The sequence below is a fragment of the Malurus melanocephalus genome, unplaced genomic scaffold, assembly GCF_030028575.1.
Source record: "Malurus melanocephalus ecotype Western Australia unplaced genomic scaffold, MMel_1.1 scaffold_545, whole genome shotgun sequence".
In the NCBI taxonomy this organism is placed as follows: Eukaryota; Metazoa; Chordata; class Aves; order Passeriformes; family Maluridae; genus Malurus; species Malurus melanocephalus.
This window is the reverse complement of record NW_026623777.1, coordinates 401,590-416,904: the sequence shown is the minus strand read 5'-3', so window position 1 is coordinate 416,904 and position 15,315 is coordinate 401,590. Positions and strand designations below refer to the sequence as shown.

Here is a 15,315-nt window from a genome sequence, read left to right as displayed (position 1 = left end):
GAAAGCCCAGTAAATGGTGTATGCAATTAGCAGAGTTCAGCCATTATATTTATTCACACTGATGTTTCTCATAGACTGTGAAGAAGTCACACTTTGAATAATTAATCCATCAAACCTATGCATGGTGTCCCAAAGTATGCAAACTGAAAATATTGGCTACATGGTGAATTTACATCTATGGACAAAGGGTGGAAAACACTCCAGTCTAGATTTTATGCTGAGCCTACGCATTGAACAGCAGCCAGCACGGGTTTGTGGCTCTAAATCAATCAGATCAGAAGGGATAAAATGAAGAGGAAATGCCCAAAGCTGCAGGAAGGGTTCACTGTCCCCAAACATCCCATTGCAATCTGCAACACTGATGGAACATCAGGGATTTCCTGACAACTTTCTTCCCTAATCCAGAGCTTCAGTGAGTGAGAGGGTAACTCTGTCAGGTCTTTGCAAAGATACCCCACCACCCACCAGAATTCCACAGAAACAGCACCCTCCCAAAGAAAGAGGGGTTATTTCCATTGCTCCATGGGTTTGAACAGCCTGTGTAACATTTCACTGGTTGCAAGTCTCTAAAAGAGAAACTTGGGTTTGGCTTTGATGCACACCTTTCAAGGAGTGATCTGAAAAAGCTCAAACTGCAAATGAATTCGTTACAGACTCAGCAGATTAATGGTCCAGCCATTTTTAAAGCAAAAGGTCACGGAAAGCTTTTAAAGACCTTTTCAATTACATTGTAAATAACCCAAATAAACTGTTGACCCCATAAAAATCATTGGTTTTCATACTCATTTATTTAACTGCATTCTTTTTTTCCACTAAATATGTTTTTCATATTCTAAAGCACTTTTCAGCATATTTTTTCCTCAAAAACTTCAAAGAAACAGCGTACGAATTTAAAGAGTATTTAGTGTATACATTTAGGATAAGATCTTTTTCAATGCTCTTTTGCTCACTGGAAATTTTAAGTATGGGCATTGTGCCCAATGTAACAACACATAAAACAGATGTGTTTTTCCATTCACATTGGGCAGGAAGTTTCATATTAAGCATTTCAATAATTGCACAAGAAATGTCTTATATATGCTGAAATATCCTTATGGCTTGATTTATACTGGAAAAATTAGCTGTCCCCTAGAGCAATAAATACCTGAAAAATTAAATGCCATAAGAATTTTAAACCTCCATGGGGAGTAAGGGATCACAGATASTCTGTGTTTTACTTGGATCCCTTGATTTCACTGTTTCCCCCTTCTCACTTGGACTATTTCACACAGAAAGGTCTGTGATACACTCACCAGAGGTTTAGTTAAGCATGACTGTGGATAAGAGCTCAAGCAATCRAAAGAAGTGAAAAAATAGGCTGGGTAGGCCCAGATTTAATGCACAGGCTCCATCCTGGGATGCATTATTTTGTGTGTGTGTCTCTGTGGTGTTACACTCTGGAATTTGGGAGGGATGGAGAAAATCCTGAATGGAGCAGMAGCTGATTCAGCAATGAGTGCCTGAATCTTCAGAGAGTTCATACCATCAGAAACAACACTCTGACATCAGCTTGTGTCACCTCCTCAGGGAATGACAGTCCAATATTGTGGCAGGAAAATGGAGCAATTGGAGCAGTTCAAATCCACACGTGACTCCATTCACAAGTGGGCTCTCTTTATTTCAGGGAATGTTGGAGTTTTTCTGTGTATGTATTGATGAAAGGAAGCATTTCAACATTTGAGAAAGTGCCTTTAAAATACATTTAAATTTCTCGAGCACTTCAAAATGTACYTTGCCTTTTGCTGTAGCTTTAACTTACCCTTCCTTTAGCCATACCACAGCCCTGTAAAATCTGGACCTAACACAGATTTTAAGGTGATACAAAAAAGGTAGAACAGGTACCTTCTGGTCTTGGCTTTGGTTTTTCCAATCCACCATCCTGCATCAGCTCAAATGCAAAGGATACATTGACAACCTGGCAATACAATGAAAGCAATCACTGCTGTGAACTTTGTGTGGTACAAATGGTCCAAGATGAATTTACAGCTGCAGACCCAGATATTCAGAAGGAAGAAAAGGAGTCAGGGCTCTGTATATCTGATCCATGGAATCCACACAATCCATTGTTTTGCAGCTTATGGGTGATGGTGGTTTCAGAAAYAGAAGGTAATCAGAAGTTAACATGTGCACTAACATAACCCATAATAAAATTACTTACACGTAGGAAGGAGAGCCAAACTCCCCTAAGTTCCAAAATAGGAACATGATGGCCCCTGAAGGGYTCTTGTCTTGGACAGACAGATGAATTGCCTGGATAGCTACAGACACTGACATAATGCTGGTCTTAAATTGACACATTGTACATTTATGCCTTTATGCTTCCAAAACCCAATCAACCTTTCCAATGCTAAATTCTTGGMTTTTGGACACAAAAAAATCAGTTCTATCATCAATGCTTGTGTGTAATCCTATATACATTATTGAACAGTAGGTCTTGTTCAATCACAGCATCACACAGTGGCTGCCAAAATCTGTAACTACTTGCTAACCACCTCATCATTAATATAATTTTGTTTTATTCAAGCTAAGTGTTAGTACTTATTTTTTTAAATGCTTGGAAATAGTTATCAGTACAGTTCTTTCTTAATTTCAGTTATTAACGTCAAACTTCCGTGGAAAAGTTTGTGTTATCCTTGTACTAGACATATTTATGTGTTTGTTTTTAGAAGAAAGAAAGAAATCTAATTACCTTCTGTTCAAAGCTATCAGGGGTCAAGAAAAAGCTGTGCAGGGGAACAAAATAGCCTTCCAGGAGACCCATTAGCAGGACCAAGTACACGCCATCTGCAAACTGTGAAAAAAGACATTTCTCAGTACATTTTCTGAAAAACATCTCACTGCTTTTCTTATTGAACAAAATATATATTGTCTAATGCAGAATTGTCAACAAACTGCCAAAAAATAGTTTAAATTGCAACTAAAAGATGTCATCCCATTTCTTTGTTTTTGTTAGTTCTGTTATGTCTGATTTTAAGTGTCTGTAATTACAGTGGAAGATATCTAATTGCTTTGAGATATGTTCATTTCCATCTAAAAACAAAGCAACATCCATAGGAAGGACATGGATGTGCTGGAGTGAGCCCAGAGGAGGCCATGGAGATGCTCAGAGGGTGGGAGCAGCTCTGTTCTGGAGATGGAGTTGGGGCTGCTCACATTGGAGAATAGAAGGAAAACCCTGCAGCATCTTCCAGGAGCTAAAGGGGCTGCAAGAGGGCTGCAGGGGGACTTTTCCAAGGGGGAATGGCCTTAAGCTGAGTGAGGCTTAGACAGGTATTAGGAACACATTCATGACAGTGACAGCAGAGGGGCACTGGACAGGYTGTGGATGCTCCATCTCTGGAATTGAGCGAGGTTGGATGGGACWTGGAGCAGCCTGACCYTGTGGAAGGTGTCCCTGCAGGATGATCTGTAAGGTCCCTTCCAAGCCATTCTGTGTTTCTATGGTTTTGTTACAGGCTTCTCATTCTTACTCCTGTGCCATCAGGTCTGTTAGCAGCCCATCACCTTCCTGAGGCAGGTAATTTCCTTCCAACTGGTAAAAAATCTCTCATTTTAGGGCACACTGTTTCAGATAAATGCTTAAAGAGTTTCCAGGTACATTTGAATAATATGTTTTCCCCCAAAGTAAACAATGCAGTAAGTAAAATAGAGAATGCCCTTTTGAAGGCCTTTACACATGATTTCTGTCCAAATCTTAATTTCACCTTTGAAAAATCTCTATCAGTTTGGTAGGTATTTAAATGGRGCAGAGATTCTTAATGACATGAATCAAGACGTAAAATAAAGCCAGACCTGAAGACACCTGGAGTTTTTTGATGGTGCAGATCCCATCCCTTCCTGCCTGACCCCATAATTTTCTTATGATAACTGCTGCAATTGTTCACATGGGGAGCATTAATACAGCAGGATTAAGCTTTCCTTTTAGCTTCTTTTCAGCCAATTTAGCAGCTGAGAACAAGACAGAAGAGCATGCAGCACATTATTTCTGTGGTGCAATCAAGCCTGCTGTACAGCTGCCTCTACACTTGAGGAGCTTTACTCTGCAGAATCCTGAGTTCTCTGTGAATAGAGCCTTTGTAATCCCCTGTGGCTGCGTGCTTGTGGAAAGGTAGGCAGGAAACAACTGCTCAGCCTGAGCTGGAGCAAACCAAGCAGACGGAATTCTTTCCTGACCAGAACAAGCAGGTTCTCCTTGCAGCACTTGGCAGCACGCAGAAGGGAGTATTTGTTAATTAATTTTTATGCTAATGGAAGTATAAAACTGTTTTAGATGCCTAATTGGTGAGGGTCTTCATACAAACATATTTAAAAATGGAGGGTTTCCTGCAGAAATAACACCTTAGAGYTCAATCTGTAATAATTTAATGAAATTTCTGGATGAAGCTGGGGGCACAGTGCGTAACATGGTTCAACTGCCTCTCCCTTTTAAGAAAGGCTATGAAATTTTACCTGCGTGTCCAGTTCAGTCACCTCCAAATTCAATTTATTCAGATGCTTGTTCACAAAGGTGATGAGAGTCTGCAAAATGAAACAGTGTAATGAAACTCCATTCAGCAGGGCAGCAGTTCAGCAGCATGAACTCCACTCACAAGAGAATCTGCATGAGTGAAGAGACTGCAACACAATCTCTTCACTTTAAAAATGAAATCTGACATTAAAATTGTTTCAAAATTATTTTTTACAAGAATGAAGAACAGAAATGATATGGATGTGATATACATACATACATATATATATATATAAATACACTGTTAAAACACAGAAACTCCCCAAACCTTCAGCAGCTATAGGGAAATAGGTAATTGGACTCCACTCAAATCTGACAGCAGCCAAAATAGTCCAGGGTCAGACCTGTGGCAGCTGTACACTGGATATCTCCTTGGCATCAGTACAATCAATGTACCAGTTGGGTTCCACTCAACATACACTTTGGGAGAGCTTTTCTGATGGAAACTCTGATAACTACGTGTTACTCCACGCTCCAAATTTAAGTTCATACTGCTAAACATTAAATAAAAAAATCACATTACAATCATGACTTTGTGTATTTAAGCATAAAGCTTAAGTGTATTWAATGCATGCAAAGCATGCCAGTTATATATTATATCCACACAAACTCACCACAGACACACAATCTGATACACCAAACATGCACATGCACGCATTATGTATTTTAAAAATAAAAACCATCCAACCTTTTTCACTACGTTGAGCTTGTCTGGAGCATGGTCAAACAGAGTGTCGAATGCATCTCTTTCTGAAAAACATTCAGTGACATGAATATAGTGAGCAGCAGTGGTTCCAGTGCAGAATAAACACTTACACATATTCATTTGAGACAACAGTCAGCAAAATGTCTCAATATCGTCTCTGTATTCCAAGCAGTTTGCATACTTCTCTCTTGCAGTATGCTGCTAGTAACTTATTCTCCATTATTTACAAAAAGCACCATTTTCAGGTAGGATTTGGATTACCTAAAGACACCGTTCCTCAAAAATGAGCAAAGAATAGTATCTTTATGCAGAAAATCCTAAACAGCCAGATACAGACAGCTACGAAACCAAAGAATTTTCTGCAGAAGAACATGAGTTTACATYAGTCACTACATCTACAGAGGAAGATTTTCCCCAGGGGCCTCCATTATTGAGGATCTCAAGCAGGTTTATGATTACACATCTGTATATATGTTCTGGGCCATTCCCATATGCAATTTAGGGCACTGTCAAAGGACAGGCAACCTAAGGTAGCGTGACTGGAGTGCTACTGTCATGACCTTATGAAGAAAACAGAAAAAAAACCAATAAAAAGGCACCAGAGCCTTTTCTGAGCAATTTCTGCTTTCACAATCACCTGAATGACAGCAAACRCTTCCACAAACAGTTACATTCATCYTTCTCAATTAAAAATACCCAAAAATTAAAGCAGATCCGAAGGCATTTGTAGAAGTCCCAGTCCTGGCAGTGAGACACACGAGGTACAGGAACTTGCTGAATAATGACTCAAATCTTCAAAGTATAGGGTAGGTAATGGGTATCAACAAATGAATAATGAATATTAACAAATTCACCAGCTGGGTCATGATCAGACACCACATAATGGTGGGAACTTGTGATTATTAATAACACTGCAGTAATGTCCTGGAGGTTAAACCACGAAGCACCTGCAAATTAACAAGTGCTGAAAAGCAATGAAATGTGTTCTAAAGATGCTCAGGGTGATTTTAATGCCTTTTCTCCCCTTTGTTAACTGCCACTAAAGGCTGTGGTGYGTATTTGCCAGGGCAACTTGAACTCCTCTACTTTCTTGCAATTTGATCAACGTGCCCACCCACTGCCCCAAGGAAGGAGACAACAATCTCAAATGAACTTACCATGCCTTCCTGATAAAGCCCTACAGAGGAAAAACAGGAAAAGAATAAAACAGTTATAAATAATTCACTCGCAGATACTGTGCTCCAAAAGCAAACAGAATRCATGGTAAGACCTTCAGCTTGGTTACTRCTGGTGGAGATCCATGGAATTCAGAAAAATGTCCCCAGGTTACTCCAGCTGAGATCTGGGTTAGTCTGGAGCCCATCTGTATAATATCTCTTGGCTTCACTGAAGTCCCACAGGAGGCCACATCTTGTATTTCCAACTTACAAACAAATCAACACACCTTGCCTGACTGAAGAAGGCTTTTCCACATTGCTTTTGTGAAAAAATTTCCCTCTGCTTTGAAGATGCATTTACCACACCAACTTCAACACAAACCCAGCCTAAACAAGGCTTGGSCTGGGTTCTTCAGGACTGCAGCATTTGGCTCCATGTAACTATCACACATAAATCCACACAGATTAATAAGAAGTCAACAGTGCAACTTGTCTCCATTCAATTAGATACCAGGATATTCTATTATTGTTCTCTTTTGGTTTGGAGTAACTTTTGTGCTGTAAAATGTCCAGTGAGATGGCACATACAGGATTTACCACCACAATTTCACATCCCTAAAGCCCTGCTTTTAGTCCCCACCTCTCTATTTCCTCCCTCCCCCTTTTGTATTTTTAATGCTTGTTTGCAGCTCTTGAAAAGGCTAAAATACAGTCACTGGCTGATGCATCATCTTCCCTGGAACCCCAAAATACAGCAATCTAAATATCAGCAAATGTTTGAATTTCTGAGACACATCTGTGTTCAATTACTGAACTGCTGGCAAAAGTGGTGTTGACATACTCAGTGTTACCAGTTATTTCCTCTTGGATTTGTCGAGACTGAAGGATTCCTTCTCGTTTCTGGAAAAAGTAAAAAAGTGACATTTTTCTCAGTCAAGTTTAAGGCTTAGGATGTAGTAAAAAATTGTAATCCACAAACTTTATTAGATAAGAAACCTGCAGAGTAAGAAGTTTTCCTACACAGATTTTCAGCAATATGTTATTTTACCTTGCAAGTATTTCAGAGAACTCTTTTGTCCATTAACAAGAAACTTGAAACTCCACCTGCAGAAGGAAGTGTTTCTTTTCCTTTCTCCATTGTTCTTAATTCACTTTTTTTTTAAAGGCCTCAATTCAGCARGACATTTGAAACACCCAAACACATATAGAAGTATTTTAGTAGAGGTATGTCTAGGTGAGCTGACTTAAACCCTGTATTTCAATGAACAGTTTGGCAGATGGTGCCCATGCTTCTCTTTTGAAAATCTTTTCAGGCTATTTGTTCTTTCTGCCCTGTTCTTACTCTTTTTTTTTCTCAATGTTTCCTTTCTTTCCAGACAAAGAGCTCTATTGTCTTCTGATGGGAAACCAAAATGGAGCTTCCATTGCCATTCCCATCCTGCTCCAGCACTGACATGTCACCTAACATGAATCTGAATGTAATGAACAGTGACAATTCATCATTCTGTGCCAAAAATGATTCGAATCTCTACAAATAAGAGAAGCGTCAAAAAATGGAAAAAATAATAATTCTAGAGATCATACTGGTAATAAACACATTCCAACAATAATGATGCTTCAAATATTTTTAGTGTCACAGTCTGACCACTTCACAATCAAAATAAGATACTGTGAGCCCCAGTTCMATCTGGGAAAGCTCTTCTGCCTTTTTCTGTTGCAGCAGTGGCAGCAGGGAAGGTGCTCGTGCTTCTCTTGCTGTCCAGAGASACACGATGCCCACCCAGACAGAAACTGCAGCTGCACATTTCAGGAAACCTCTGAGTCACCTTCCCAGCACTCCCAAGAGCTGCTSAAAGCCCCTCTTACCTGCACAACAACCACCTGAATGGACACGTGGTCAGGGAGTCGGATTGGTGCTCGGAAATACTGAGATAATGCAACCAGGAGATGAAGAATTGCCACCAGACTTTTGGCATGAACAGCTGAAATAGATATTAAAAGCACAAGTTACACACTGCAAAGTAAGCAGGGCACTTATTTTTACTTCTCCTGAGGATGTAGGGATTATGGGACTCTTTTCCTCTTGCCACCTGGAGCTAAGGGGCACCTTTAAGGCACCTCATCTTTMGAGCTCTCCTGCAAGATGTGTCAGTGCCAAAACATTTCACTTTTTGCAACACGGTCTGGATGCCACGGGCTGGTGGAGATGGAAATCTAAAGCTAATCCAAAAGCCAGATTTTATGTTCAACAGTTTAAGTGCTGTCTCTGCATTCTCCTTGCCTCTCTTTTATTCCCTTTATTTCAATAAGGATTTATGGACTATCAGAAAGATATTTTTGTACTCATAACATGCACTTATTCATTTTTAAGTGTCACAATGTCTGCAGGATGATTAACGAGCCTGTTTTGGCACAAGCCATAAGCAATAACTTACTAAACTCAATGACTCAAACATTCCTCATGAAGTTGTTCTAGTCCTGTTACTGAAGCTTTTTTGCAGCAGGTTTCATAYAGGGGTAGTTAACACTAACACAACYTACAAAATATCAAAAGCCAAACCGTAGGAAATCCTTGATCAAGTATCAAACCATTGGCTTTTGGAAAGTTGGTAATTTTCAGTGCTTATTATTGCCTTTCTCCTTCTTCTATTTTGTTTTTGCTTTCCTCAGAGTAGCACTCCTGAAAGATCTTTGACAGCTACAGTGCAAACCCATTTAGCAACACMAAATTGAAGCTGGTGCAGCACCACACTGTGACAGACCAAAAAGGCACCAAACTGAAACGGAAGGCTGAGCACAGCAAAGAGGGGAGAGTGTCCCACATCTGGAAACTCCCTTCAGAGCAGTTCCTACCATAAATACCAGCTTTCAGCCCTTCCTTATCATTGGATATTTCGGAATTCCAGACAGCATCTCTGAACTGTCAGCTGTCACCAAAAGAGACCAGCACAGCAAGCACACAACTTACAGTCAACGTTCCACTTGATGCTTCTTGGAGGCAGTTTAAGCGTTTCATTTATCTTTTCAAGCACTGTCTGCAGCTTCTGTTTCTGAGCAATCTCAGACTGAGTAACTTCTGCAACRTTCAGCTTCTCACTCTCAAGCTTTTCTGAAGAGAGAGAAGAAAAAATGGCAGAAAACCAATTGTCAGCTGCATGAAGAACACAAAGACATTCCCTACACCTAGAGGTACATTCAGCAGACATCATCTTGCTAGCTTTAGAATTATCTGGGTTTTCTTCCAGACACACTTTCACCCCACACTTTGAGCTCCTAAAGAGTTGCCAAGACAAGGGCTCTCCCTGTCCAGGAGTGCAGGTGCGTTTTGTGCTGTTCCCATAAARAGCAGAGCAGCACAGAATGCACTGCAGCTCTGAGGAGTGTGCACACAGCCCAGGGGGCTCATAATACAATGCTATTTTTATATCACTTAGTGGCATAAATGAAAGGTGATACCAAGGCTGCTGAGCAGGAACAGAGATCTGCTTCCTGACAAAGTACCTCAACAGCGTGCACGTGTATTTTTTTCTTACCAAATAATTTCTGCAATACTTGTCCATCGTACAGGTCTTCAGCCAAGTCTTTCACAATAATCCTCTCTCCTACCAACACATCATTAATCCAGTCAATTAATACCTATATGGGAAACACAAATTTGGCAGCATTACACACTATTCATTTGCAATTTAAAACACATGTCATTTTTCGTAGCAGAAAGAATACCAAAGCTGCAGTGGCTCAAATACAGTGTAGGTGTGTCAATACCTTCAGGAGCAAACAGAAAGACTCAGGAAGAACACTTCTAAGGTGGCTGTGCCAGTGCACCACAAGGTCTAGACAAACATTAATTGATGCAGTGCCTTCTGGAGAGRAATCTTTCCTTTGCTTTCACTAGCATTTTGATATCTTATTGTGAAGCAAAGGGTGCTGAAATAGATTTTAATGAAGTGTCCTGCTAAAGTTCTAACCCCAAGAATCACAAAGACGAGGTGAAGTCAGTGTGATCTTAGATTAGACTGGGGGATGGGACAGGACTGAGAATCTGGATTTAGGATTTCAATCAAAATTCTGAAGTCTCCCTGTGCCACATCTAGAGAAACACACCACAATAAATCATCTCCCCATTTCACCACAACCACGTGGTTTCAACTAATCTCTAACTAGTGCTTTGAAGTGTTCAAGTGAAAGAGGCAGGGATGGCATTAAAAAATAATTTCACTTTCCTCAGAGGGTTTGTGTGCTTTCATTACCTTCATTAGTTCTTGTAATTTTGGATCATTTCTTGAATTTGGATCAACCATTGTTCGCACTTCATTTTCCTCTGGAAGGTTTAAAAGAAAAACATTAGAAACTATACCAGGCACACCACTTTATTTTACCCCAAGCTTTTATGTTGAGATGTAAAATTGTTGTGAATTACCTAGCATAGTGTCCTCAGGGTCCAGTTCGAATGGAATGGGACTGAGAGGTAAGTTAATGGCATTCATCCCTTCTTCCTGTAATTCAGACACTRGGAAATAAAAATGAAAAGTTTGGTCAAATTTCAATTTAATTTCACTTACTATTTCACTCTCACCAAAAGCAGCATTAATGGTCTTAATTTCTTCCCAAGAACATGACTCTATTAGATAAGCCATCTGATGATGTAATCAAGTGCAACTCCACTGCTGTGGGCTGTCAATGGAGTTCCTCCTACCATGGCAGCACCAATGTGGCCCCAGAGYGGGGAGGCTGTACCCACAGCAGCTGTTTGCAGCTGGATGGAACTGTCACTCTTTAGATGCTCCAGGATGACAAGGTTATAACCRTGGGCTATCAAATGCAGGCTGTGCTCCTGCCAGACCCTGCCCTGAGTGCATTTAATGCCACTGCACAGCTCAGAGCAGAGCGCTGCCCATCCGCTTTCAATCGCCTTAATTCCCCCAGTACATGCAGGCTGCTGCTCCACACTGCATTTATTACACAGTTTCATTTGGTTTTTTAACTTGTTTATTTTGTGTGCTGRAGGCTTTTTGCTGCCCTATTTAGTATTCAGGGCTTAGAGTTACTCTGATTTGAATGAAACTCATCTCATTATTGARCTGAGCTCAGCAATGCCACATCACCCATGCACTCTCCGTGGTTTAGATGTATTTCAGCACATCCATCTGAAGAATCATGGAACAAAYACAGCGTTCCCTCTCACATATGCCAGTTCTATAAACTGGTATCATGCCAGTGGGGTAATTCTTGATTTGTACTGGTAAATGTGAAAACTGACCACAACTGCTTAAGATGGCTAGAGAATGAGAGGAAAAAAAAGAGCAAAAACCTTTTCAAAAAGTCATAGTTCAGGCTTTGATAGAATGGTACCATTTAGTCAAGCAAACTTATGTAATTGCTTTCTGGGCCACCTAGCCAAAACATTAATTTCTAATACCTGTGCGTGTGCATCTTGTAAATCCACGAAGGGAAAAGAAAATACTAATCTAAAATAGTACTGCCTAATTTTCTGGAATACATAATTCATTAAACATGGATTCTGGCAGCTCAGCTTTAATGCTGAAACAAAAGAAATCCAGACAAAAGACAATAAATCTGCATTACACATGGTACTAAAATGAGCCAATGGATTTATAGATGTTTACAAGTTTGCAGAGTGTGGCACAGCGTCCACCAGAAATTTGATATTCACAGCACAAAACATCATAAACATATGTCTGCAACTACAAAAGGGCCTTTTTATGTGGAGATCATTGTTAAAATTGTCTTCAGAACATAAACCTTARGTTGTAAATGCTACTCCCCATTTATTCTACAAGACATAACAAATGAGGAAGAAAAGCAGAGATATGTTTGTAATTGAAAATGTTTCTCAGGAAATGCTCTGTACAGGAACATCATTCTCATTCCATTAACTGCTGACTTTGAGCCAACCATTTGTAAAAGTAAATAAATATGCAAACTGGCTGACAACAATGTGCCTGCCTTTAATGTTTCTGCATTAGTACTCAGTCTCCAAAAAAGAAACTATTTTCTTTTCTCMTTTCTCCATTAAACCAAACATGGCATGCACACAAAAGGAACGGGACTAATGCTGTTCCCCACAAAAGATGGGGGAAATGGTATGATTTGATTTTCATGTATGCAACATAAATGAAATGCCATTTGCCTTGAACTTTCTTTAAAGCCCAAAGCCCCTCTGAAGTACCTCAGTSACTAGTTTGCTGTTCCTTTCTTTTTTGCAATTAGGAGGGGAAAAAATCCGTACAGAGACTGACAGATGTCTGGTCTGGGTAGGTAAAAARCAACAACAAATCAGGAAGCAAACYCAGTCCTTTYAAAGAGTACATGTGATTCTCTTTTGCCATGTCACAAGTAGCTTCATTAAGCCYGCCATGCTTTCACATTTCATTAGGGATGAAGGTTCTTGCTCAGAATTTCCCTGCAGTTTCTAAGAGGTAATAAGCAGTGGAGTGCCAAGCTAACACAGATGCCAGTCATTCCACTCATTCCTTCTACACATCCTCTCAACAAACATCTTTTAAAATACATAAGAGTATCTGCAGATGYTTTGAAAAGCCTGGTACCCTACAGGAGGGCTTAAAGTCCTACTGAAAAATCCCAAAGGCAACTTTGGGAACAAATACAGACAGGAGTTTAAGTGACGCTGATTCTTCCTGCGACTGAAGAACAAACCACGCACATGAGAAAGGCTGTGACCGTTCCAATTCCTTACCAAAATGTGCTGTGTGGAATCTGTTCCCAACACAAACTCCAAACAGCTCTAATACTTGGGTATGGTCTTTGTGCAACAGAGAGACTGTTAGCTGGTGGTATCCCTACATGTAAAATATGTTATCAAAACAAATCCTTTGACAGYAAAATACTTTATGGAAACAAATCCTCTGAGAGCTAAGATTTTCAACTTACTGAGGTATGTGCAGAGAGATCTCTGAACTGATTTATTGAGGGATTTCAGAATCACACAGAGACAGAAGGGAAAGCATTTGTATCGTCCTCACTGACATTGGGATATTTCTCAAGTTACAACAAATCTGCAGGTAGCAATACCCAGAAGAGAGGCACACAGACCTCTTTTTGCAAGGGGAGGCAATTGTTCCTCTTACATGTTCACCAGTTGCTGCAASAGCTTTTTCCAAACACTGTGGAGCAGAGGAGCAGATTTTATAGGGCTGACTCGCCTCATTTTGTGAATCACCAACCAACTGAGGGCATCTATTCCAACAACAACAGAGGCGCTCATCAGAGAAGACAAAACCAAGGATCTGATCCAAGAAGTCTTTCCCAGCTCAACAAGTTCCAGCTATTCCTAAGAGAAAACCCAAAAATAGTTCTCAGGAATGTGAGGGCACACTAGTAGCAAGCTGAGGATTTCCTGAATTTCTTGCTCTTTTCTTCATGTGTATATAAGCCTTGTTTTTGAAGGAGAAAAAAATGTCAGACCCACTGCATCTCAGTAATCTGGATGACTGCTTTTTCCTGAAAGAAATAGAAAAAATGGCTACTTCTACAGGAGACTAAAAATTCCTTCTCAGATACTGCAAATTGGTTGATGTATCACACATGGTCACCATTTTCAAACTGCAGTTCCTAGAAGTATTTGTGTTTTGAGATAAGCATCTCACCATCTTCCAGGAAAGACTCTGTGACAAAGGATCAAAAGATTTGTAACAAGTGGCCAAGCATTTCTACATCCCAGAAGGAAAAAMCAAGAAAACAAAACCACCTCAGTATCTTACGAGAGCTTCTCAYGCTTCAAGACCTTTCTTTGGTAACAAAGTCAGCCAGGACAAAGTTTGGGGGTGACGTCAAGGGTGGACAAGTAGCAAACACAAGAAAGATGGGATAAGACTCACCCAAATAATTTAAAATAATAATGAATACAAATACGTAGATACATTACTTATTTACATAACTGGTAGTTTGCAGTCCATTCTCTGCTGAAGTGTCAGTCCTGAACCATGGTTCTCAGATGCAGCAGGAGAATTAAYTTGCAACATCTAATTCTCTTCTTCCCCTTGACTTTGAAGATTTTCAGYTTCTTGCAATGTTTGACATTTGTAATAAAGAGGATTTCTTAAAGTCTCTGCAATGTGTACTAGGGAACTGAAGTTTGTAGTCAAGGACAGAACCAGGATGKAATCTGGGAATTGGGATCTAAAGACAGGCCTTCAACATGGCAAAAACAGGACACAGGTTTGGCTGGATCAACAGAAACCCAGCTATATTCGCAAAGAAAATGGTGAAAGGCAGGAAATGGAACCTTAAAATGGAAGAAATGTACCTTTGAGCACCCTGAAGACTGAACTGCCCTTCAGGATTCTCTTGGCCAACATGAAGTCAAAATGCACGTGGTAGCAGAAAAGCTCAGGTTTGGCTGCTGCAGAACAGGACACTCACATCCCACCCTTCTCTCATGAGTGGGATTATCAAMATACACACCTGACACGTGGAAAACCTTCTGCTTTTCCCAGACACAAAGCATTGAGGGCCAGTTGAGGGATGAAAGGGAACATATCAGGGCTGTCCGTGGAAATCTCTGGCTAGAGAAAGGACTTTGGCCAGCTGGGATAAATCACAGCACGGTGTGATCAATAGTGTGCCTGTGCTATCCTCCTCAAACACATTTACACTGAAGTATAAAATGATGATGCAACAYAGGACTTTGTTTGCACAAACTAAAAACTGTGTTTGGCTTAGGAAATGAGAATTTGTTCTCAATTTGCACAGGAAATAAATCAACACTTTCCAGCCCTTAATCAGAATTAATTCATTTAAAAGAAGAAAATAGCAGTATTCCCATTCTGCAGCATAGAAAAATAAACATTCTAGATGAAGGAATACATCTACAGGTTTCCTTTCTGGAGACAAACTGCACTTGTAAAATGGATGCCTACCTGTTC

The 15,315-nt window shown here is 40.1% G+C and overlaps 1 protein-coding gene across 3 annotated transcripts in view; it reads right to left on the bottom strand.

Annotated features, from left to right (window-relative positions):
* PARVA (parvin alpha) overlaps positions 1 to 15,315 on the bottom strand; it is a 41,920-nt gene that overhangs the window by 3,754 nt on the left and 22,851 nt on the right. For 2 of the 3 annotated variants that reach the window (XM_057381994.1, XM_057381996.1), the window contains exons 2-12: positions 10,830 to 10,919; positions 10,660 to 10,730; positions 9,943 to 10,045; positions 9,378 to 9,518; positions 8,276 to 8,391; positions 7,251 to 7,309; positions 6,410 to 6,429; positions 5,235 to 5,296; positions 4,489 to 4,557; positions 2,729 to 2,830; positions 1,882 to 1,954 (exon numbers count right to left, since the gene is read on the bottom strand). In XM_057381994.1, coding sequence (XP_057237977.1) covers positions 1,882 to 1,954; positions 2,729 to 2,830; positions 4,489 to 4,557; positions 5,235 to 5,296; positions 6,410 to 6,429; positions 7,251 to 7,309; positions 8,276 to 8,391; positions 9,378 to 9,518; positions 9,943 to 10,045; positions 10,660 to 10,730; positions 10,830 to 10,919 — 906 coding nt within the window. Of the gene's footprint in view, positions 1 to 1,881; positions 1,955 to 2,728; positions 2,831 to 4,488; positions 4,558 to 5,234; positions 5,297 to 6,409; positions 6,430 to 7,250; positions 7,310 to 8,275; positions 8,392 to 9,377; positions 9,519 to 9,942; positions 10,046 to 10,659; positions 10,731 to 10,829; positions 10,920 to 14,854; positions 14,945 to 15,315 lie in introns of those variants that run through there. The other variant, XM_057381995.1, reaches the window with a different exon arrangement.